The sequence below is a fragment of the Dipodomys merriami genome, unplaced genomic scaffold (assembly GCF_024711535.1).
Source record: "Dipodomys merriami isolate MVZ:Mamm:240054 unplaced genomic scaffold, mDipMer1.0.p SCAF_10, whole genome shotgun sequence".
In the NCBI taxonomy this organism is placed as follows: domain Eukaryota; kingdom Metazoa; phylum Chordata; class Mammalia; order Rodentia; family Heteromyidae; genus Dipodomys; species Dipodomys merriami.
The window spans coordinates 50428870-50454309 of record NW_027202271.1 but is presented as its reverse complement, the minus strand read 5'-3'; the positions used below and the strand labels follow the sequence as shown (position 1 = coordinate 50454309).

General features: G+C 38.0%; 1 protein-coding gene and 1 long non-coding RNA gene across 8 annotated transcripts in view; one reads left to right on the top strand and one right to left on the bottom strand.

The window, feature by feature from the left end:
• The first annotated feature begins 37 nt into the window (after window positions 1-37).
• On the top strand, window positions 38-21100 carry LOC138805867 (uncharacterized). Of its 2 annotated transcripts, none has more exons than XR_011365661.1 (3): window positions 38-298; window positions 18236-18327; window positions 21024-21100. It is a non-coding gene; the product is annotated as an uncharacterized lncRNA (long non-coding RNA). The 2 variants fall into 2 exon arrangements; XR_011365660.1 differs by having other exon boundaries at window positions 18231-18327.
• Nr1h4 (nuclear receptor subfamily 1 group H member 4) overlaps window positions 7111-25440 on the bottom strand; it is a 97891-nt gene continuing 79561 nt past the window's right edge. For all 6 annotated transcript variants that reach the window (XM_069991059.1, XM_069991049.1, XM_069991066.1 and 3 more), the window contains 3 exons: window positions 22144-22290; window positions 11630-11743; window positions 7111-7614 (listed from right to left, as the gene is read on the bottom strand). In XM_069991059.1, coding sequence (XP_069847160.1) covers window positions 7376-7614; window positions 11630-11743; window positions 22144-22290 — 500 coding nt within the window. In that variant the 3' untranslated portion in view covers window positions 7111-7375. The remainder of the gene's footprint in view (window positions 7615-11629; window positions 11744-22143; window positions 22291-25440) is intronic.

Here is a 25440-nt window from a genome sequence, read left to right as displayed (position 1 = left end):
CGGTCCCCGCGGTCCCTCGGGATGACCCACTTGCTCCGCAGTTGATCTGCCCGGTCTGGAAGCCGTTGGTGACCTAGCCCTCGCTTTTTACTCAGAGAACAGTGACTCAGTAAGAGTTCCTGGCCTTCCCGGGCCCCTCGATGACAGCGACAGCCCCCGTTTGTCCTGACCTCTTAGGGATGGCTACTCAGCATCCCAGGTCCTGCTGTTTTATCCGATCTGTTAAGAGCTGTTCCCGATCCTGAATCACCTCATGTTCTGATTGTCCACTGGGTCCAGTTCCAAGGCAACCCAGCAGGTATGAGGGTCCTAAGCAGAAGCTTTTCTGGAAGAAGCCCTCTTCCAGGGGTAGCAGAGCAGGAGAGGATTCCGTAGTTTTAGATGAGACCCCAGCTGCAAGCAGGACGTGTGCTTTCCATTCAGGAAACGAGTAGAGCAGGAAGTAGTGGGTGGGAGGAGGCTGGATGTCAAAGCAGCAACGGAACAGTGACAGTGTTACCAGCAATTCTCGGCTCTGTGGCAACTCTTTTAAGTGGCTAGTTAATTTATAGAAAGGAAATCACTTACTAAAAGCCAGGAGTTCTGTGTTTTAGGTCCCTGCCCTCAAGGTTAATCCTGCTACCTTTGTCAAAGCTGGTCACATCTCTGTTAATGCTTAGTTTCCATCTCCAAAGAGTGGGGAGGAAACTGAAATGATGATCTGGCCTTCATACTAAGGTTGCTTGCTCACTGCCTAGCTAATGCCAAGCCCTGAGTTCAAATCCCGGTATCACGAAAAAAAATTAAATATTACTAAAAATAAAATAAATATTGTTTGTTGAAGAAAGTAAAATGAAGACCACGTCCACGCTCAGATTGTTCAGTACCCATAGCAAAGACTAAATGAAAGTCTGTGAACAAGGGAACACTTGGAACTGTACATACTATCAGACAAATTTTGTGGTGAGGCTTTAAACTGAATTGGATGAACCCTAACATCAAAACATGTACACTTTGCTAGAAAATCATAATAATAATAATAATAATAATAATCAATTGTGGTTCGATCCTTAGCACTATAAAAAATTAGAAAAGCAAAAAATTACAGCATACACCAAATGTTTGATGGATTATTTGTTGTCAGATTTTTTTTACCTTACATTTTTGGTGCCTAAATGTTTGACTATCTTTCATTAAAAATTAAAACTGCAGATGAAGCAGTGGTATTCACTGAACACTATATTGAAAACGAACTGTACAGCCTGTAGTGTGAATGGGAGGGAAAAACTGGGAGAAAGTAAATGAAGGGGTGACAGTGTCCAAAAAGAAATGTACTCAGTACCTGATTTATGTAACTGTAACCCCTCTGTACATCACCTTTATAATAACAATAACTTTTTTTAAAAGATAAAACTTCAATCTGAGATATATTCACATACACACATACACACACACACACACACACACACACACACACCAGCTTACACACATCACTTAATATTTTAAAACTACTTAGCAAAACCTTGCTACCAGAGTGTTTTGATAGTTATTTTCTATGCTCAGTGTTAATTTACCTATAAAAATTGAAGAACATTGTGATACAGAGACCTAAAATCTGTTTAAGTCACTCTTCAAATCAGTGCACTTCACTGGTTAAATGTGGGATTGGGTAAAGTGTTCCCTTCTGAATTATTTGACTTTTGTCGCTCTTCTCAACTTTATATAAAGTTCCCTTGTTTCTTTCTCCACCTCACTTTTACATTGATTCTCAGTTACTCTTCCATGCCTTAAGCAAACTGACCATCTTCTTACCCTGACTTTTAACACTGTAATTAGTAATTGAGGGTTTCACTCCATATGCTGCAATCTCCTGTCATATACCTGCTTTCTAATTGGTGGTTAGGTTAATGGCCATGTTTTAAAGGCTGACTCTTTACTTGAAATTGGCATAGTTATAACATGCCAAACTTACCTGTTTGCTTCCATCAGACCATAGAGTCTATTAAATCTGATTTCAATTGGAAGAGGTTTGGAAATGTGTATTTTAAAAGTTATTGCAATAGTCATAATCATTCATCTAAGAAGTTCTTTGAACTAAAAGGGTCTCCTTTTAAAAAATTGTAAATAGAAATAAAATTTGACTTTTTCACAACCCTACAAGAATGCTGGTAGCACATAAAATACTCTGTAGTTGATTTTTACTTTGCTTATGATTGGTTTCTGAGCTGTGTTGCATTTTGGGATTTCTGAAAGTTTTTTTTAGTGTGTGTGTGTGTGTGTGTGCATTTAGTCTTCAAAATTGTTGAACATCAACCTATGGAGTATGCTTATAATGATAACGATGGCTGTGGTTAGTATGGAAGAGTTGTGTTATATCTGTGTAATGGATTAGATACAATGCCCCTAACCTGAGTATATCTGGAACCTCAGAATATGAACTAATTGCAAGAGCCTTTACAGAAGTAATGAATTAAGATTGAGCTGTGCTGATGGCTCATCTCTATGATCTTAGCTACTCAGAAGCCTGAGATCAGGAGGATCACAGTCTGAGGTAAGCCGAGGAAAAAAGATTCAAGAGACTTCCATCTCAACAGGCACAATAACATGTGCCTGTCACCCTCGCTGTGGCAGGAAGTGCAAAATAGGAGGATCTAATTCCTGGCCAGCATGAACATAAAAGTATGACTCTGTCTCAAAAATAACCAGAGTACAAAGGTCTGGAGGCATGACTTGAGAGATAAGAGTGCCTGCCTAGCAAGTACAAAGCCCTGAACATCAATCCCCAGTACCTCCCAAAGAGAATAAGAGAGACACACAGAGAGACAGAATAGGAAGGAACAAACACAACATGTGTGTGTGTGGACACGCGTGCATGAACTTACACACACACACACACATATATACACAAGTCCATATGAAGACAGAGATATGCATTGTACCACATGTATGAACCAAGGAATTCCTTGTATAAAACAAGGAATGATGGGAGTAGCCAGAATCTGGAAGATCAAGGGGAGATTCTTTTCTTAGAGACTTTAGAGAGGTCGACTCTACGGACACTTCAGTTTTAGACTTCTGACATCCAAAGTACAAATGAATGACTGCTTTCTGCTGCCAACCCTGGGGTATTGCAGGAGCCTGAAGAAATAAAAATGGCCTATATCTGGAGAGAGAGAGAAAACTCTTAACAAAATTCCAAGAACAACAACATAGAAATATACTCCTCTCTGCTGCGTTCCATCTATGAAACCTGGTCACAAATATCCTCAGGCTCTCCTGGAAACTATGTTATTTCTAATTGGCTTTTCATCCATGTATAAAGGGTCTATGACATTTAGTTATATGTGATAGAAAAATCCTCTAAGGGGGGGTGGGAAGTGTAATTGTGGAGGTGGGAGGGAAGGGATGGTAGGGGAAAAACAAAGGAGGAGGCAACAATGTTTGATAAGAAATGTACTCATTACCTTGCTCATGTACCTGTAACCCCTCTGTACAGTATTTTCACAATAAAAAACTTTCTTAAAAAAAAGAAAAATCATCTAATAAAATAACATATTGGCTTACATTGTTTAAAAAATTCTTAGGACAGAACTCTCTAACAGCAGGTCAAGTATGATGTAAGGTTTTAAATACTATCCTCTTGGGACTTGCAGCTGCTCAAGGCAAGCTCTTCTCGTGGTAAACAGCAGAAGTGCATATGCAGTGAGAAGCGACAGGTGATGTCTCCTAAGCCCTGGGCTCTGAACTGGCACAGTGTCCCATGTGGCTGCATTCCACTGCCCAAAGCAAGCCACATGAACACAAGTCCAGCATGGGCGGGCAGGGATGTATGAGCTCCTGCGATATAAAATGCACAGTACAAAGGGCAAAGCACATACTTCTTGTCATAGGGAGGGAGTAAAGAATTCTGATCATGAACATAGCACAGATGACGAAATATCTGCCAGTGCTTACCTCTTAAAAAATATCCCAGGAAAAACATCTCATTTTCTTTGAATGAATCATGTGCTCAGTTCTAAACCACTTACTGTGACCCAGGATGTATGATGCTCTGATGGGTTATGAGTGAATCACACTGCCTACTGGGGAAGCTTGGAGAGAAATTAATTCTACCTAAAACGCACGGACCATGTGAAAGGGGGGAGAGGGGGGCAGGGAGATCCCCTGAAGAAATTTGAATTCTTTTACCAAAAGTAAAGGGGAATAGATGCTGAGTGTCCCCAAAATAACAAATAGCCACAAAAGTCAGCTAATATCCAAATGCAGTATGTGACAATATACTGGACTTATTCTATTTATGATAGGCGGGAAAGAGTAATTTGTAATTTAATTTTTTTTTAATTTTATTTTATTTTATTTGAGAACATACTGTACAGAGGGGCTACAATTACATGGGCAGGATGTAATTTAATTTTTTTTAAAAGCAAAATTCTGCTGTAGAATCAGTGAAGGAAATCAAATTATATTATTATTTAAAAATTTGGTGATACTGTGTTTTGTTGGTTTGTTTTTGTTTTTAACACTTGTGAGTCAGGCCCTCTACCACTAGAGCCACAGTACAGCTGGTAGCTGGTGTCTAATTCTCCACAACAAAAGAACAACCAAAACTTCAAAACAGTTTGTTCATATCTAGTATTAGAGTTCACTAATAAATATTAGTGAACTATTATTATACAAATAAACTGTCTACAGTGCTAATGTGAGGTAGAATACCTCCACCGTGAGAGAATCATGCTAAAGCTAGATCAACTCAGCAGGAAGTCCTGAATGCACAGGGCAGATCTTATGGAGGTACACTATAGTCTGAATATTTGTGCCCCCATTCATAGTTGAAATACTAACCTGAACAAAGGAGATGAGAGCATTAGTAAGTGATTGTCAAGAGGGTGGATCCCTAGAAAATGGGATGAGTGCCTTTATACAAGAGACCCAGCTGGCTGTTCTTAGCTCAGGCCTGTAATCATAGCTACTCAGGAAGCGGAGATGAGAGGATTGCGCCAGCCTGCATAGAAAAGTCTGTAGGAGGGGCTGGGAAGTTGGCTCAGTGGTAGAGCGCTAGCCTTGCATGCCTGAGGCCCTGGGTTCGATTCCTCAGCACCACACAAGAAAAAAGCCGGAAGTGGCGCTCAAGTGGTAGAGCGCTAGCCTTGAGCTGAAGAGCTGAGGGACAGCGCTCAGGCCCAGAGTTCAGGCCCCACGACCGGACCTCCCCCCCCCCCCAAAAAAAAAGAAAGTCTGTAGGACTCTTCTCTCCAATTAACCACCAGAAAACTGGAAGTGGAGCTTAACAATTGACCTTTGGGGACAGGTAATGACTATGACGCAAGGCTATTCTATACTGTAGGATGTGTAGCAGTACTCTTCAACTCAGCCCACTAGATATTGATAGTGTCTCTAACCTAGAGTTGGTAACACCTTCATTTGTAAGATAGAGAGAGGGAGACATATGCCTTTCTCTCATTGCTTCCTTTATCCCTTGGCTTAAAAGAATACAAGACTCTAGGAAATGAATTTTACCTATAAATCTAGAAGGCATGTATGTATGTATGTATGTATGTATGTATGTATGTATGTATGTTTTTGAGGTTTGAAACTCAGGACCTTTCTACCTGCCAGTCAGGAACTATAGGCTTCAATTATTTTTTTCAGATCCAGTCTCATACTATCTGTCTAGTTTGTGTGTGTGTGTGTGTGTGTGTGTGTGTGTGTGTGTGTGTGTGTGTGTGTGTGTGTGTGTGTGTGTGTGTGTTCAGTTCTCTACCTTGCATTTTAGATTTATGTGTCTCACAAAAATTCAGCTGGAATCACAACACTCTCGTACCAACTGTGTGGGTGAATACTTCCACAAGAACAACAACAAACTGGTTCTGATGGCAGCTGATGTCCTGAAGTGCAGTTCAACTAAGTTTCTGGGTCCCCGCCCACAGGTCACAAATCTCAGGTTGACACCTGGACTGACCAACCAGTTCTGAGAGGGGTGGGCCTTCTCCCCACCTCTCTCTCCTCCAACATTCTCCTCCTAAGACCCGGCAATTCTCTAGTTCAGAAAATTCAAGAAAATCAGTCTGTTCACAATGATCAGTCGCTTGATTGTTTCAAAAGCAATATGTTTGCTAGCTTATCCCAGGACAGAGAACTCTATAAATGGTGTTACCAGTACACTCCCCCCCCCCCACCAGCCACCCACATACCTTGTTCTGTGCATGACTTCCATTTGACTGCTCTTAACTTGCCAAATATGCTTGCCCTATCTCATTCCATTTTCCACGGACTATTTTTATATTTTGCTAAATAAAAAAATACATATATCCTTTATGTATTTCCAGGGATCCTCTGCATTTTAATACAAAAACTCTTTGCTTGGTAGCTCCAGTTTGGCTGAGTTCAGGATGGAGATTTAAAGCTATTATTTATAGAAGGTGTTTTATTGTGTTGCCAAAGGATAATGGGGAGAAGAATGTAGCAGTAGAACAATGAAGGAAGGAAATGAATGAATTCCGCTGGGGGTGAGGAGAGAGAATGTACCACAGCTGTGCACCCAGCTGTAGAAGTGTTTTCAAAAAGTGAAAGAAATGAAAAACAATAAATCCAATGTACTGAAGCCAGCAGTGAGCACTTTTAAGAGATAAGAAAATGTCCCGACATCTAATGGCATTGGCATGCTAAACATAGAGAGAGGGATGGCTTGGGGGAATAGTTTAGTGAAATGTCAAGGAAAACAAAATGATCCCGAGGTTATTAAAAACCAGTGAGATTTGCCATAACTTCTTCAGGGTTGGGACAATCCCCAGTTATATTCTGATATATATATATATATATATATATATATATATATATATATACACACAGATAGATAGATAGATAGATAGACATAGATATCTATCTACCTATCTATATATATTTATATATATATAGATATAGATATCTATTGCTAACTGAGCCTTACACTCACCCCAGCAAATTCAAAAAGATACCTTTCATCATCGAAAGAAATGTTTGTTCCCATGGAAAAGCCTATTGCCATAATGTTCCGTTTATTGCCAAAATTGAGCACAATTCTTTAATAAAATATATGCAATATGGTAAGATGGAGAACAAGATGATTTTTTTCCCCTAGTTCAATAAGTAGAGTTGAAGTAACCATCAATTTAATTAGGCAAACAGGGCATGCCGATTCCAATGTAGTACTCCCCGAAGCCTGGCAAAACATAGTGTAGGGAAAATAATTCTGTCTAGTTCGTATTTACAGTTGTGGAAGTTATATAATTACTTCATAAATATTCATCAAGATTCTTGAGGAAAACCAAGTACAAATGAAATAAAGGAAAGTCATACATGAGATTTATATTACAAGGAAGAAAAGAAGGCAGGCTCTCCACCTCCCTTGGGATGCGGGTCACTGTACATCCCAGATCTCACAGAGGAGTGGCGTGAACTTGTGGTCATTCACTCTCCATGACATCAGCATCTCCGCGTGGTGATGATTGAATGTCCGCAGTTCAGTCAAGCGACCCAGGAGGCAGGCGAAGTGTTGAGGGTTTTCAGGTTGGTGAATCTTGCACAATTTTTGTAGCACATCAAGCAGAGGTTCCTGGAGCTTCTCTACTGCCTCTCTGTCCTTTATGTATTGTCTATCTGTGTGGGAAAATAAAATAGCAACATAAAAGGAAGGACGGAAGGGCTGATATCGGTCAAGATGTGTGGTACTCATAAGCTGACATGTTAGATTAAAACCCCCTCTTATAATGATGTAAAGATAATTTTTAATGGAAAAGAAGAAAAGAAGGAAGCAAATAATTTTTGTATTAAAATGCAGAGGATCCCAAGAAGGAAAGAAGGAAGGAAGGAAGGGAGGGAGGGAGGAAGGAAGGAAGGACAGAAGGAAGGAAGGAAGGAAGGAGAGAGGAGAACATTCATTGGGTATAATTTTGGAATACTAACTTTTTTGAAAGTACATTTACACATGCTGTACCCTTTACAAAACCTGTATAAAATGTTCGATTTAATGAATTTATGCACACATGCGCATGAATGCACACTCCTCTGCATGCACACACACATGCAAATTTGCATGCAACCACAGAACACCCAATGCTCTCTAGAAACTTCACAATAAAATCCTTAGATAGTCACCCATAGTTTAGCACCAGCATGCTTTCTGGTAGGTCTCTTCTTAAGTATAGAATTGTTGGGTCATAGGGATCTACATGCATAATTTCTGCCAAACAGATTTCCTTTTACATCATAAGTCTGTTTCTAATTATAATAATCTATAAAACAGTAAAAACTACCTTCTGTCTCAATATCATAAAAAAATGCTTTCAACTGAGCACTGGTGGCTCATGCCTATGATCCTAGCTACTCAAGAAGCTGAGATCTAAGGATCATGGTTTGTTGCCAGACTGAGCAGGAAAGTCCCTGAGACTCTTATCTCCAATAAACCACTAAAAAGCCAGAAGTAGAGCTGCCGCTCAAGTGGTAGAGTATTAGCCTTGAGCCAAAAAGCTGAGGACAGTGGCCAGGATCTGAGTTTAAGCCCCAGAACTCACACCAAAATAAAAAAAAAATGCTTTCAAGTTAACTTTGTAGTGATGTTTTAAACATCATGAGCATGATATTACTTGCTCCCAAAATAATAACTTTAAAAATAGTCAAATTTAAGCTGACTCTGGAGGTGTATATGTCTGTCTCCTATCACTTTAAATAATTAACTGTTTAATTTTATGTACAGAGATATTCAACATTGTTTAAAACAAGAAAATTGGAAACACACTGCTATATAAATGTATTTATTAATGATTATGCATACAATTGTACCTCTATTCAACAGAATATAATACACACTTTACAACAAACTTTCACAGGAGCACGTTTCTATTTTTTGAAACAGTCTCATGATGTAGCCTAGACTATCCTCAAACTCATGATCTTCCTGCCTCAACTTCCTAGTTCTGAGATTACAGGCATGGGCCACCATGCCCAACTTATCAGTATGATTTTTTAATAACTTGGAAAATGATTTTTGAGGAAATTTGAATTTTAAAGATATCACATTCTCTATTATGTTACATAGTTTATAATTTTATTGATATCCCTACTCAAATGACAATAACTTAGAAAAGCCTTCCCTGGTGAGGCCAAAAAGAGAACACTTCTGAACTATTGGTGGGAGTATAAACTTGTTCAACCACATTGGAAAGCAGTATGGAGGATCCTCAAAAAAACTACACATAGAGCTCCCCTATGACCCAGCAATCCCACTTTTGGGCATTTACCCAAATGGCCACAAACAAGACCATACTAAAACTACCAGCACAACTATGTTTATCAGTATTACTCACCATAGCTAAGATATGGAACCAACCCAGATACCCCTCAGTAGATGAATGGATCAAGAAAATGTGGTGTACCTATATATATACAATGGAATTCTATACTTTCATCAGACAGAATGACACTGCCCCATTTGTTAGGAAATGGAAAGACTTGAAAAAAATCATATTAAGTGAAATAACCTAGACCCATAGAAACATAGTTTCTATGGTTTCCCTTATTTGCAATAATTAGTATATGTCTAGGATAATCTTAGCAGATGAGCAGAATAGCTCAATAGCTATGTACATATGACCATATAAGATGATGCTAAGTGAAATGAACTCCAAGATGTGGACACAAGAGGTTTTTCTTTGTTGTTATTGTTTTTTTTTTTTTTTGGTCGGCCGTGGGGCTTGAACTCTGGGCCTGGGCACTGTCCCTCAGCTCTTCAGCTCAAGGCGAGCACTCTACCACTTGAGCTACAGCGCCACTTCCGGTTTTCTGGTGGTTTATTGGAGATAGGAGTCTCACGGTCTCTCCTGCCCAGGCTGGCTTTGAACCGCGATCCTCAGATCTCAGGCTCCTGAGTAGCTAGGATTACAGTTGTGAGCCACCAGCGCCCGGCTTGTTGTTATTGTTTTTAATGTACTATATGGTTTCTTGTTTCTTTTGTATGTTCTTCCTCATATATATATATACATATATATATGGTATATCCCCTGTTGTCACTATACTTGATTTTGGTACCCTGGTATTGTATATATGTTTATTTGGATTAGGGAAGGGAAGGGGAACAACAGAATGGTGAGACAAAGGGCTAGGGGGGAACCAATGCAACAGCGATATACATAAGACAATATGTTGGAAATGATCTGTCTGACTTGGAGAGGGGTTGAGGGGAGGGAAAGTAGGAGAAAAGTGAGGGCAGGGGTAAGAAGTTTGACAAGAAATGTACTTATTACCTTACTTATGTAACTGTAACTCCTCTGTACATTGCCTTGACAATTAAAAACAAGAGAAAAAAGGAGAGCAGGCTAATAGGGAAGCAGAGATAGGAGGTGCTTATGTGATGGACCATATTAAGCAAATACATGAATTAATGGAGTAAGTAAATATGGTGATAATAATAGGAGTCATTATTTTGTCTAGAAAGCATTAGCAAACATGATAATTGCCAAGACTTCAGAAAAAAACCCAGAGATAATAGCTTAGAATTAGAATTATTGATGTGAACTTGGTTTTCAAATTTAACACATAAGTGAGTGCAGAAATATGTAGAATATAATGTCAGTATGGCCACTGTGAGTGAACAGAAGCAAGGATATACAAGTATCAATGCTATCAATGCACAGAATTTGGTTTATAAATGCCATTTTCCATCAACAGAACTTAAGGCCTTATGAAAATAGTCAAAGAGCACTGGAAGTACGTGAAAAGGACTCAACAATCAACTCACTGGGACAAATTTTGGTCAACTTGAGAAATAATAATTCTTTTTTTTTTTTTTTTTTTTTTTTTTTTGTCGGTCGTGGGGCTTGAACTCTGGGCTTGAGCCCTGTCCTTCAGCTCTTCAGTTCAAGGCGAGCACTCTACCACCTGAGCTACAGCACCACTTCCGGTTGTCTGGTGGTTTATTGGAGATAGGAGTCTCACAGTCTCTCCTGCCGGGGCTGGCTTTGAACCGTGATCCTCAGATCTCAGCCTCCTGAGTAGCTAGGATTACAGGCCACCAGCGCCCGGCGAGAAATAATAATTCTATTAAAGAATACAGAGTGAAGTAGGAATCTACACTGATTTCAAAAGAGCTATATAAAGATGGAGGAGAAAGGAAAGCTTCTACATACAATAAAACTCCAGATAATAAACATGAAGAAAGAAGAAGAAAAGCCTTCCCTGATTACCAGTGAAAATATCATTCTCTTGCCACTTTCTTTCCTTAGCAAAAAAAAAAAAAGATAACACTCATTCTATTTTAGTAATATACACCACCTCCTGAAAAGAATATTTTTTATTTGATTCTTCATTTATCATCAGCCTCACCACCCTAGAATGAGGGCTCTGTGTGAGAGTTGCACTCTACTGCATCCCAATGTCTGGAACCATCATTAGTACATAGTGGATATTCAGTAAGCATTGAATACAAGAAGGTGATGTTTAGAAACAAGACTGAGAGATGCATCCAAGGGCTAACAATTATCCCACTCAAATGATAGAGTTATTGGCTGTTTTTTTCTTTTTACTTACGTGGTTCTCAGATTTTCTTTAATAATCACCATGACTTGATATTGAACAAACAACAACTAGAATAGAAATTAAAATGCAACAGTGAACTTACCTGGAGAGAGAATCACAATTGCTGTCAGCAGAGCGTATTCCTCTTGGGTCATTTTCAATTCACCAACACTTTTATAAAAACTGAACATAGGTGTTATATATTCATCAGAGATACCTGTGTGAAAACGTTGAGAAACTTCAGTTACTGTAAAGTTTTTCAGTCACTGAAAAGCAAACAAATGGAAACCTACTATATAACAGATATACATAATAACAGCTACCTCATTTGCATATAGTCAAGTAATTACTGTATATCGTAGACATTCTGCAAAACAGAACATTTCACAGAAGACCAAATATAGCCTAATCAGTGATTTTACCAGGTGCAGTGGCTCATGTTTGGAACTGCAGTTAAAGCCCACCCCCCCATGCAACAAAAGTTAGGGAGAGCTTATCTCAAAAAACAAGCCAGATGTGGTAATAATACATTTCTATAACCCCAAGTACATGGGAGATGTAGAGGAAGGGAGAGAGGGAAGACAGGAGGGAAGGAGGGAGGAAGGAAAGAAGGTAGACAGGCATTATCATTTTCTAGATGGCACTTAATCTTTTTAATATTAACATCTATGGCACCCAAGATAACTAAAAAGTTGTTGTTCTTCAGTTCAGAATTATTAACAGCTCCAGCACCATTAAACAAATTGGCAAGGTTTTTGTTTTTTGACAGTATAGGGTTTAAACTCGAGTTTTAATGTTTGCTAGGTTTGTGCTTTGTGATTTGCACCCTATCTCCAACCTCTAGTTGTTTATGAGATAGGGCCTCAGTTTTTGGCTAGTCTGGACTGAACCATGATCCTCCTATTTATACTTCCTGCCATAGCTGGAATGACACCACTGTGTGGAGTCTCCCAAACATGTTGCCAAGCTAACCTCAAACTTTGATCCTCCAAATCTCAGCCTCCCAAGCAGGTAAGATTACAGACCTGAACAACTGAATCCAGCTGGGTCGGGATTCTTTCGAAAGGATACTGGTTGTTACCTGAAGAGCCAAGCCTATTGACCCACTGTCTACCAGATGCTGGTACTTGGAAATTCTCTTCAAATATGGAATGTCCAAGACCAAAGACATCATGTACAGAAGAACCAAACCCTCCCAACCTTCCTCCAAATCTACCCCTATCTTGGAATTCCCATTCTCCATGACTAATGTCTTCATCTACCAGTTGCCTACGCCTGGAAACTGAATTTCAGGTGCTTAGTCCTATAGATTCTTCTACTTATTCCCCATTCAACTGTCACTCCCTCCTGGCTCCACAGCCCCTGGCACTGACCTACTTTAAGCACCATCTCTTGTCATGTGGATTACTGTACCTCCCTTCTCTCTGTCTTCCTGTCTTCAGTTTATTCCTCCCATCATCCTCTATCTAGATACCAAAGTAACTTGGCTAAAATTCCAATGACACGCTTTCTCCTCTACTTCATACATGCATTCAAAAACTCTAGATGCTTTTTGGCATAGTTTTAACCCTCTTCCATTTTACATAGGAGCCTCTGGGATCTGTCTTTCTCCCACCCATGATAGTAATAATAACAGTTCATATTTATTGAGTACTTACCATGTACTGGCACTGTTTTAAGTACTTCTTATGTTCTAATTATGCCTTCTATTATCACCCATGAGATAGATACAGAGAGGCAAATGACTTGCCCAGAGACACACAGCTAGTGAGACGTGGATTCATGGAGTATCCAAACTGGTGGGCGTTGACTAAGACATTGTCCTCCCTGTGATCTTGCCTCTTTCCCTAAAGAAGTCAGCCTGTTGGAAATGGAGCTGTAACTCAAGTGGTGAAATGCTAGCCTTGAGTAAAAAAAAAAAAAAAAAAACAAGCAAGAGACGAGGTCCTGAGGTCAAACCCCAGCATTGGCACAAAAAACCCATTCAGTTTATCTCATGTGTACATGTTGTTCTGTGTGTTGGAATGGCTTCCTCCTCCTTTACCTACTTCCCTACATAATGCAAGACTTCTCTCTATGCCACTTCTTCCTCTCAGTCAGTAAGTATTAGTTTGATGCCTAGTAATTCACTTTCATATTCATATATAAATATATGCACTTTTTGTTTATATGCATTTCTCAGAATTGGTTCAGATGATAATAGGCTGCTCTCTATTCCTTCCCATCTTGTTCTGTAGAGTTTTAAGTGAATCAAAGTAGAATACAATTTGATTCTGTATTCTAAAGTGTACAATGAGCATCTAAGGATACTCTTTATACAAAGTGAGCTTATCAAAGAGGATTTTTTTTACAACTCTCACTTTTAGAAGGATATGAAAAATCCTTCACTGAATTCTTGACCTTTCCCTCTGTAGTCAACACCATAGTCTTTGCCCTGGGCTTTTAATTCTATAATTGACCCCCCCACCCGTGGGTTCTATTCACAACACAGTCTTTGTTGCGCAAACTTGGCGATTATATCATGTGGAAGAGCACTCTTTATTCAGCTGAATACCCACAGCCATACTCCATACAACTGAGAACGAAAAGAACTGATATCTGTCAGTCAGAAATGTCAGTCTTGGATTCCAATGGTGTAAAAGGTCACAAACCAACTCTGAGTTTGAACTCTGACTCCACATCTTGGCTTTGGCATATGGCTTCAACTTTTTAAGCTTTCATTTTCTCAGCTGTGAGATGTGACTTACAGAATGGTAGTATTATATGGACTAATAGAGAATGTTTAGCACAATCCTACCCAATAGTAAGTCCTTATAAATGCTTGAACAGATAATCATAAATAGCTATTGTTGCTATTCAGGTGAATTGATGTGACACACTAACTCATCTTATTTCACATGAGTCAGATTAAATTTGTCCGCTTTTGATTTTACAGTGATCTCTTTTTAAAGCCATGCTGCATCTTACTGGAGATGAATACAAATTGGAAAATCAGTCTCAGGATTTTTCTAGATATTAAAGCCCAACTAAGATCTGTCTTATTTTGACAAGTTTTTGTTTTAATCTTCAAAAATGACAGCTTTTACATTTCCTACAGCTCTGATGGACTATGCCCATGGCTTTACCTCCCTAAAATAATCATTTGTGGACTCATAATAACCTCCCATAGTAGATAAGGTTTGGAGATAATATTCAAGACATGTGACTTAGAAATATTCAGTTTTTAGAAATCATTTTTGATTATTTAATTTTCTGCTTCATTTATCCTTCTAAATTCCCACATACCCTCTAAAGACATAAGTTTCATTAGCTATCTAATTATAGTTGGTAATGCTGGGGGGAAATTTAAATATTGCTTTTGTCATTATTTCATCTTCCCTATGTTGCAAACATCTAAGAAAATAGAGAAAATATAGGAAACAAATAAAGGTGAGTTAAAAAAATAATCTTCCCATAGGATAGATCAAATATCAATATGTTCTGGCCATTAGTCAACTGTCACAATATCCAGGCCAGCATAAACAGTAACTAAGGAAAGTGTAATAGCAACCTCATCCTGAAGGAGGAACCCTTTGCCTATTTTCCTGCTTCCTCCTTCCTGAATTCTAGCTCAAAATTTGCTTCAGTTTTGCTCTTATGACCAATTAGCTTGATTCTTTTGGTCACAAGAGGGAGCTGTTTTCTAAATCAATCACAAGACTGCTATGAAAAAGACTTTAGAGCTTTTTTTAAAGTTAAATAAAAGTATATTTTTGTTTCCTTTTTAAAAAAGATTGGAATAATCGATTTAGTAGGAAAAACTGAGTAATCAAAAGGATCTGAGCCTCTGAGAAGACAAAAAAAATTTTGTGGTTAATAAATTTATAGTCATAAATAATATTTATTAAACTAGGCAATATTACATTTTGCTAGTTTTGACCAAGTTGTAAGAGTGAGGTAAAAGATCCCATTATGACAGTGGAAACATTCTCAGGGAGCTAAGAAATGTTTCAACTACTAAAATCTACTCCAGTGAGTCATTTGTGCTTTACTCTTACTAATGTTTAAAAGTTGCCATAAGCTTTTAAATATTACAAGATATTTTCATGATTAATTATACCAAGTAGACTTTTGCATTAGTCTTAGTGGTCAAAAATTATCCAGACAACTTAGGCCTTTTTAGGAGTTATCAGCGTTTTGGACAGTCAACAAATGTCATCAATATTTGTAAACCTGTAGGTATTGATCTCTGTGCTGGTTCTGGGCATGTAAAGTATTAAAGCAGTTAGATTCATGGAAGAGGCAGACACATAAATAAATACGTAATGTCCCAAACTGAGCAAGTACTAAAAACCAGGAGAATACAGCTGAGGGGAAAAAAAGTCTCTGTTTAAAGACAATGGAAATACCGACTTCCATTTTCTTCTAATGCTTCTTCTCATTTGGAGATTCTGTATTATAACTGAGCACCAAATGGTCTGACCCCAAAGAATTGTGTGAACATTCTGAAAAGCAAGATTAGGACAGGTGCTGGTGGCTCACATCTGTAACCCCAGTTACTCAGGAGGCTGAGATCTGAGGACTGTGGTTCAAAGCAAGCTAGGTAGGAGAGTCTATGAGACTCTAATCTCCAATTAACTATCAAAAAAGCCAAAAGTGGAGCTGTGGTTCAAGTGGTAGAGTACTAGAGCTAAAAACTCAAGGATAGCACCCAGGCCCTGAGTTCAAGCCCTAGCATGGGTATGCATGCACACACGCACATACAAACCCACTCCCCCACCTCCTCCCCCCTCCCCCCCCCCCCCCGCAAAGATGGGCACATATTACAATGAGGGATAGTGAATGACATAGGCAACTTACACAAAGGAGTGCTGGATTCTCATTCCCTGGTCCTCTAGGTAAGTTGTCTAGCCTCTGTAAGCTCATGATAACATAATGTATAAAACAGGAATATAATACTCACCTACAGGTGTTATTAGAAACAGTAATGACAATCTATGTAAAGGTGGAACATTCCAAAATCTTGGGATCTTTTGTCATCCTAATAAATACTTACCTATGTAAGTCTATTATAGGGTTTTAACAAAAGCTAAGAAAAAAAGAACCTATAAAATTTAGGGGTTATTCATATTTGAAAAGAATAGAACAAGTTGTTTTGGTCAGTGAGAGATTATTGCTAATTTCCTTACTGTTAAAATGCAAATGTGTTTATATTTACAAGCCTGTTTCAATCCTATTGTGTTTCATGGTATCATATGATTGCTCCTATTTTTATTAAAACTTTCCACTTAGAAGCCTACTTTGCATTATAATACTATATTAAAAATAAAATCATTGATGCTTTTGAGTGAGTAAAAACAACTGGACCACAAATGGTGCTAGATACATATTCTGAAGGCTCAATTAACATAAATAAACACAGCAGCTCCCAGTAAGTAAAAGCATCTCAGGAGACAGGATCTTTGTGTATATAATTGAGATTTAATCACAGAAAACAAAAGAGGATGAGTTTGAAGAATAAGAAAAGAAATTTCATATTATGTTCTATGAAGACTTTGGTAGGCATAGACAAGGTAACTTTGAGAGGTTATGTTATTCTAGAAGTAAATGTACAATAGAAATAAGAATGTGTTACATTAGCATAAGAATTAGAAGTTATTCTGAAAGGTCATCTTGCAAGATCAGGTTTTTATGTTATGTGGAAGAGGCAATGTTCTCAATATCCACTGGGGAGAAGGAAATTCATAAATATTAATAAATGGAAGAAACATCATTATAGATAATAAAATACGAAGCAGCATGTGACTTGGGATGGTTTTTATTGTCACAATATGTGGTTGATATTCGGAAAATGTATCTTATTATAAGCTAGAGATCTGCATATTTATTTTCACAAATTACATTCTGGAAAACTTATTCTTGAACTTTTCTAAACTGGAAGAGCCACAAGTGCCACAAGTTCTGACACTGAAGACATTATAAGCAAAGGGCTTTTGCTTATTTATTATTTATTGTACTATTTTATGGTTTTGTCCTGCAAGCGCCTCATTATTTCTCTTTTAGATGGTGTATTTGTCTTTCAGAGTCTCCTTTCTTCTTCTAAATCCCTCTCAATCTTCATTCACATTACTGCTAGAAATAGCTTTCTATGGTCATGCCAGGCCAGTTACAATACTACCAAGGCTCTCCAATATACAAGAACGCAGATAAACTTCTTTTGTGGAATGTCTTCAGTAATCTAGTATTTGATACATTTTCCACTTCTAAAATGCTATTTTCAAAACATGAAGGCACATGAAAGTTCTTTTATTTCACCACATCTTGGCACTTTTCATATTCTTTTTGTTGGTTTTTTGGTACCAGACCTGGGGCTTAAAAGCAGGGCTTGGGTACTGCCTCTGAGCTTTCACTCAAGGCTAGCGCTCTATCACTTGAGCTCTATCACCGCAGCTCTACTTCCAGCTTTTTGGTGGTTAATTGGAGATAAAATTCTCGTGGATTTTCCTGCTACGGCTGGCTTCCAACAGTGATCCTCAGATCACAGCCTCCTGAGTAGCTAGGATTACAGGCGTGAACCACTGACACTCAGCTCCAATCAATAAAAATAAGCTATCTTGTTTAAGGTCCATCTATTTTCTTTGTCTCTTATTATAACAGCAAGACTCTAATTTAAATTATACATGACACTGTTGTGTTTGATTTCTTTTCACATCTATTTCTTCAAGAACAGAAAGTCCTTGAGAATTGTGACTCTCTCATTCATCTTTGTATCCTCAGTATACCCAAGGATATAATCAATAAAAGCTTCTTGAAAAACAAAAGGTAAGTAGACAGATACATGAATACAACTCTTACTAAAACTGATCTTTCATTGTTACTGGATAGTTGTCATACTGGAAGAGCCAAATAGAAACAGTAGGATTCTAGGGGCTCATCAACAAAAAAAAAAAGAGGAGAGGTGATGTACCATCATCCTCAGGAATATTAGTAGTATTTTGAGATGATAGAGAAGCTTGCCTATTTATTTTTAAGGCTTGGGGGATGTCAGTCATATCTGCAATACAATAAATTGCCAGAGATTGTCTTTAGGCAAAAAAGTAGACTATTAATTTGGTAATGGAAGAACGGAATGGCTATTTTTCCTTGCTATAGGTAGCTGATACATTGCAAAGGAATGTGGGACAGTCAAAACTCAAGAGAACCTAGATATAAGCACCTGCCTGACTTTTGTTCTTAAGGATTTTATGTCTTAATGGCTACAAGCACTCCATATAACCCAACAGTTTTATGCTTTGTTCTAGATTCAGGAAGCTCTGGAGAGACCTGTGTGTTGCATTTAATTCTAGGAAGTAGACTCCAGCCTGATCTTTTGTGCTGATCCTCATTTTGACATATCGACTAATGACATAATGATATATTTGATATATTGACTAGTTGACATATTGAGAAGTCCTTTGTCCTATGAGTTTCACCACATTTCTTTGACCTCTAACCCCTATGACATATTCATAAACGCTATGCTTCCCAATGAAGTTTGTCAGTTGCGAGTAAAGGAAGGGTATGTTGGAATGTAAACAGTGATGACACAAAAGTAATGTGCTCCCCTAAGACTCTAACTGAGTGGACTAAAGAAATGAGTTGACAGTACTGAGCTCTATTTGAAGTATGTGATCAGTAGCATAAGGTAAACTAATGGCGCTGCTTCAGTTTTCTGATTCAAGAAGAGAAGGTAGAAAGTTGTATTGAGTCAGAGAAAATGTTTTCTTAGGGAATTAAAAAAAAGCAAAGAGTTGAAGATATCCAATGAATGACCCCGAGGAGTTGATCATATTTAATAGACCCTGAACTCTAACCCAGGTCAGCAAAAGGAAGTCAATGGATAGAGGATTTAATGGATAGCAGGTTAATGAATGGAAGTTGTTTTGGAGCAAGGAATTACTAGAACTAGAGAATACTAGAAAATTAGAGGGTAATGCAGAGAAAGAATGTTGGGGATTGAGGCTTTTGGAAGGTCTAGGTCTGGCATAAGAGTCATAGTATCTCCTTCCAAGGATAATGAAGAACAAATTAGATATTTTTGTGAATCATAATTTTAGCTATGAGAGACCCCTCACCCATATCTCTCTTTTTAATAGAGCTCAGAGAAGGAGTAGGTAGACTGATAACCAGCTGCTGGGCCAGTGAACGGGAAGGGCACACCTACACTGGTTTTCTCCTAGGCCAGCTTCTATGCACAGCTGGATGCTAGTGTACCTCCATCTAGCTCTCTCTGTTACCTCACTTGGACTTTGTTAGAACTGGGCTATCCTCTGAGACTTGCCATACTCACCCTTTCTCCTTTCACAGGGGTTATCAGCATAGTGTATGAAGATGGCTTTTCTCATCTACACCTGCTTCTTCCTCTTTTATTTTTCGGAGGCATTCCCCCCCCCACTCTTGCATGTTTAATCTCATCATGGTATCTGTTTTTAGAATAAAGCCAAATACATCGTAGGTGCTGAATTGTTGTTATTCTTTGACATTATTATGAATAAATCCAGCCATTATGCATATGTGCCTTTTGTAAACATTTGGGATTTTGCTCTTAGAATCCCAGTAAACTTCTTGGGAAAACTTTGTCTCAGATGAGCCAAAGTGAAACAGATGTGCCTTGTCAGTCACGTTGGGGAAGGGGACCAAGTGATTATCACAAAAATGTCAGCAACTGGTCAGATGTGATGATGTTTGCCTGTAATCCCAGTTAGTCAGGAGGTGGAGCTAGGAAAATCATCATCCACGGCTAGTCCGTGTAAAATTGCAAGAGCTTATCTGAAAATAAACTAAATGAAAAGGTCTGAGGTTATGGCTTAAGTGATAGAGAGAAACAGGGGCTCAGCACCTGAGACAGGTAATTCTCCTTCAGATGTCCTCTCATGAAAACATTTTTAATCATATGGCCTTTTATTATCTGGTAACTAAACTAACTTTAAATGAGTCTTTGAGGAAAAGTCAATAAAGAGGAGGAGGAAGATGAGGAAAAGACAAGAAGTGTGAATACACAGCAGATACACACAGAATACACCCAAAATGTCCTTCTCCTTTACTTATACTAAATGGAAAAAATAACATAAAAAGGATTTATCCCCCACAGTTAGCTATCTCCCAAAGATATAGATGTGTTTGTTGGGTACAGGGATAAAATGCTGGCATGAAAAGATGTAGATCATACTTCATAAAGTTTTTAATGTCAAAATACATGTTAGACTTCAGAGTAAATATTAAAGTCAAACAAGATTTCAAAGGTGTTGAATTGATATGGGCCTGTCTTAGTAGTTTTAGAAAATGGGGAGTCCAGATATAGAATTACTAAGTACAGAAGCCTAGAGTCAAGCCAGCTTCCACAGTTAGCATTCTGAACTGCCAGAATATCTTGAAATCAAATGTACTTTCACCTGGAGTTAAAATATCTGTCTGGAAAATAAGTAATATTTTGCCATACAACTAAACATTCTTCTTGTTCTATGTATTTCATAAATTAGGATTGACACAGGACTTTTTTTTTTTGAAGAAAAAGAAGACATTCCCCAAATTCATGGAAGCCAGAATAAAATAAATGACCAAAGTAAGCAAATTTTGCTTTATCCTTATGAATGAAGGCAATGATTGTCCAATCGTCAGTTTAAAAGTGAAAGAAACACTCATTTACATTCGCTAGCTATACTAACAGACTCATACTTGTGAAAACTCATCTCGTATTTTTTAAATCTTTTCTAAGTTTTGAACTGTTAATTACTGGTTTCAGCTTTAAAATCAGGATACTTAAGTAGCCAGCTAACTACCAGTAAGAAAAAGAACAATTATTTAAAGAAGAAAAACAGCAAGGGTTGTAGAAGCACATGCTACCTTGAAGGTAACCTGACTGAACCTTCATTCCTTAGCCTGCACGTGCATGTGAGCACGTGCGCATGCGCACACACACACACACACACACACACACACACACACACACACACACACACACACACACACACACACACACACACACACACACACACACACAGAGTGAGAGAGACAGAAACAGAAACTAGTATTTATCTTGCAAATTTTATCTCCTACACGTTCTGGGCTTTAATCCTTATTAAGAAATATGATTGGAACCCACATTTCTTGACCACACAGTGTCTTTCAAAGAGTGAGAAGCTGAGGCTTCTGATCCTTTCCATCCTTCTTTCTCCCAGCATCAGGGATTACATCCTAGAGATCTTTTGCATCTCTCATCCTGGCTTTTCTCCAGAAAACTTGTAAAGCTTGTTTTTGATGCTTGCCTTCCTGTGCTCAGAAATCTTCAGTCTACAACCCAATACATGGGAAATAAAATATTTAGCTCAACATTCATGGTTTGATTTTTCTCCTTCTATTTTTGTGGTATTTTTCTATCATAAAAAGAATATTTGAACCAAGTCTCCAAAAGTCCCATGCTCTCAACATTTACCTGATTTACCTGGTATGTGTATACGTGTGTGTATATGTGTGTGTTATGTGTGTGTGTTATGTGTGTGTGTGTGTGTGTGTGTATGTACATACCCTAAGCAACATCTATATGTCAGAGCCTGACTTCATGAGGTATAGCAATTTCTTACCATTAACCAAGTCACTTACCACTGTTTCGAATCCTTTCTTCCAGTAGATCAGCATGTCCTGCTGGAAGTTTCTTATTGAAAATCTCCGCTGAGCGGAGGAACATAGCTTCAACTGCAGACCCTTTCAGCAAAGCAATCTGATCCTCATGATCCAATGTCTGAAAGCCTGGGTAAAGATGATCAACAAGAATCAAGAAGATGTCTTGGCACAACACTGTATTTCTCATTGCATATGTATACTACTTCATAGATAGGACAAGATTTCATCATCACCATTAGCAAAATATCTCCATGACATGATTTTGTTGTTTTACAGTTGAATGTTCAAGTTGAGTCAGTGGAGTATCAATTGTAACCTCTCCAATAGTAGCTGACTTTTATCTTCACTGAATAGGACTTCTCAAGAAAATTAGATAAAAAGAGATGTCAAGTCCATACTAAGTACACAATGTATTATGACAAGACAGACCAACTCAGAGGAAGCAGCCCTCAGGAGCAAGGTGTTGGTAGATACTCTTTGAGTCATTATTTCTGCCACACTGGTTGTACAGGTTCAACTCTGAAGAATGAAAGCCTCCATAGTCACAGGGGAAAATATCTATGTGTATACAGAATATTTAGCTGAATTATGACTTTAGTTAAAATTTGGAGGCTAAGTAGCACCCCAATCCATCCCTGTCCCAAGAAAACCTTCAGGATCATGCTGAGGTGTCTCTTCTGACCTTAGAATTGCATCATACAGAAAACAGACACGTACAGGAAAGAATTGCCAACCTGAGGGAACATAACACCTCCTGGAAAATAGAAAGTCCTTATCTAGTCTTATATGGCACAGTCCCCAGCTGCCCTCTGACCTCATTCCCTGTTCCTGTTTCTCCTCACTCTTGGTGCTTCTGTCATGACGTCAGGAGGACATGCCATCAGGTCTCTGCTCCAAGGCTACCCCATCTAAAATAACATTCCCAGTACTCACTGGTTCTTACCCATTTAATTTCTGTTCATAGAACTAACTGACATGATCATATGGATTTATTTGCATATTTGCTCATGGTCTTCTGGGGCAGAGGCTGTCTGTATTGCTTACCTTTGTAGCCCTTTTATCCTAAGAATAATTAGATAACTGAATGACAAACTGAATGAACAAATGAATGGGAAACAAACACAAATTTATGCTGGTACACAAACAATAACATAAATAATGTCATCATGGGCTAAATGGCTTAGGAAAGGAGTAAACAGCAATTGGAATTTAGAGAACAGAGCAATGTTAAGGGTTAAGAATTGGAATGATTTCTTACTTCACACCTGCTCTCCAGTACCCTGGACAGTACCTGGCCCAGTATGTGTGCCAGGAATGAAATGGAAAGACTCAATTCCGTTTTCCCACAAAATACCTTTCATTATTGGTATTACATTGCTATGATTACTATCTGAAAAATATTGGCACTAATGTAATTATTGCTGAATAAAAACTTTTTTCTCAAGGGTGTTTTGCCTTCTGTTTCTACACACACACACACACACACACACACACACTCACTCACAAACACTTTTCCTTCTGCTTCACTCTTTGGGCATACATTAATGGTATTCTCCCTCAGGAACTAGGCAATCCATTGGGAATAACAAGATGCTAAAATATTGCCACTGCTTTCAGGTAATCTACTTCTTGAGATAATTTTTGTCTTTAACTATATTTCAGTTCAAGATCAACTGACCATTTGAACTGAAAAGAAATCTTTTCCCATAGATGGCCAAATATATCATATTTCTCTATTTTTTTATTTCTTCCTCCTCTATAGTTTTCCTTTGTTCTTTTTTGTCAGTCATGGGCTTGAACTCGGGGCCTGAGCAATGTCCCTGAGCTTTTCTGCTCAAGGCTAACACTCTACCACTTTGAGCCACAGCTCCATTTTCCTCCACAGTTTTTACTTTTGTATAATCTTAGTTTTTGATCAAGCCTTCCTTCAGCTAATTAGCATATATCAAATTAAGTTTCTCTCTTTCATTGTTAATAAAGTAATGAGAGAATATTAAGGTTTCAACGATAGTAAGAATTTTATTCTCCCATTTTATGAGTTTTATGTAGACTTATGTTATCTGTGACACGTTTAATAAAATAATAGCAAAATGCTGGCAAAAGGAAAGCAGATTAGCATGTCTAATTAAAATCCTATGGCAGAAGTTACCTGCAATTTGAAATTACAGTGTTAGGTTGCAGTACAAAGTGTCTATTATGCTCTCTAGATCATGGGATTATAATGTATTAATATCTTTTAAAACACTGAGATAATTTAATTTTATCAGTTTAGATAGCATCAGCAATGCGACAGAAAGAATAGTAGGCTAAAGGTGAAACTCTTGCTTTTCAGTTTTGAACTGGTATCAGTAGATTGACTGTAGCTAAATCCCTCTCCTTCCTTTCACACAAATTATTGTTCATTAATTCCTACTAATTTTTAATCTGTGTTTATTTTTTGTTCCTTTTTTCTCTCTCACTGCTATTGCTTGGTTTCAAACTCTCTGGCTTGGACTTGTAGAGTAGGCTTGGAACTGACAGTCTCCGCCTCCCATTTCTTTTCATTTAAACCATTGTATACAAATTTTATAAACTCATCTTCCTGAATCAATTTTTAAAAACATTTCCCTCTCTAAAAAAGTAAAAGCCACCAAAACAGTTTTTACCATCCAACAGACAAGAATTAAATCTCCTTGTTAGGCCATTATTATCTGATATAAGCTTAGGTTTTTTTTTTTTGTCTAACCAGGAAGCTTACCAAAGTCATTATGTTACAGACACACTGAACTTTTCTCCCATGTCTGATAATTATGAACACAAGTGATCTTGTTCAGAAGATCTCTCAACTTGGAATGTCCCTCCTCTGTGCCAATTGACACACTCCTTTCTGTAAGACCCAACTCAAATATAATCCTCTCCAAAGGTTCCTTTTCTCTCTCAGACACAATTGGCAACTAATTACTCTATATTCAAGTAGTTCTTTGTCTGTGTTTATATGTATATTTACCAAAGTTTATTAAAACCTTTAATTGAGCATTATATAGAAAATATATAAAAGCATATATATGACACTCCAACCATTTTCCTTGAGAACAGCTAAGCACTTAGTATAGAATGATTAATCAACAATAAGTACTGAATGAATGAGTGAAAATAACAAAGCTTCAAAGTCCCTATTTTTATCTGTTAAGAGGAGTTACTATAAGTGGTTTTAAATATCCTTTCTGGATCTCAACTTTTTTTTTTGGTCGGTCACGGGGCTTGAACTCTGGGCTTGGGCGCTGTCCCTGCACTCTT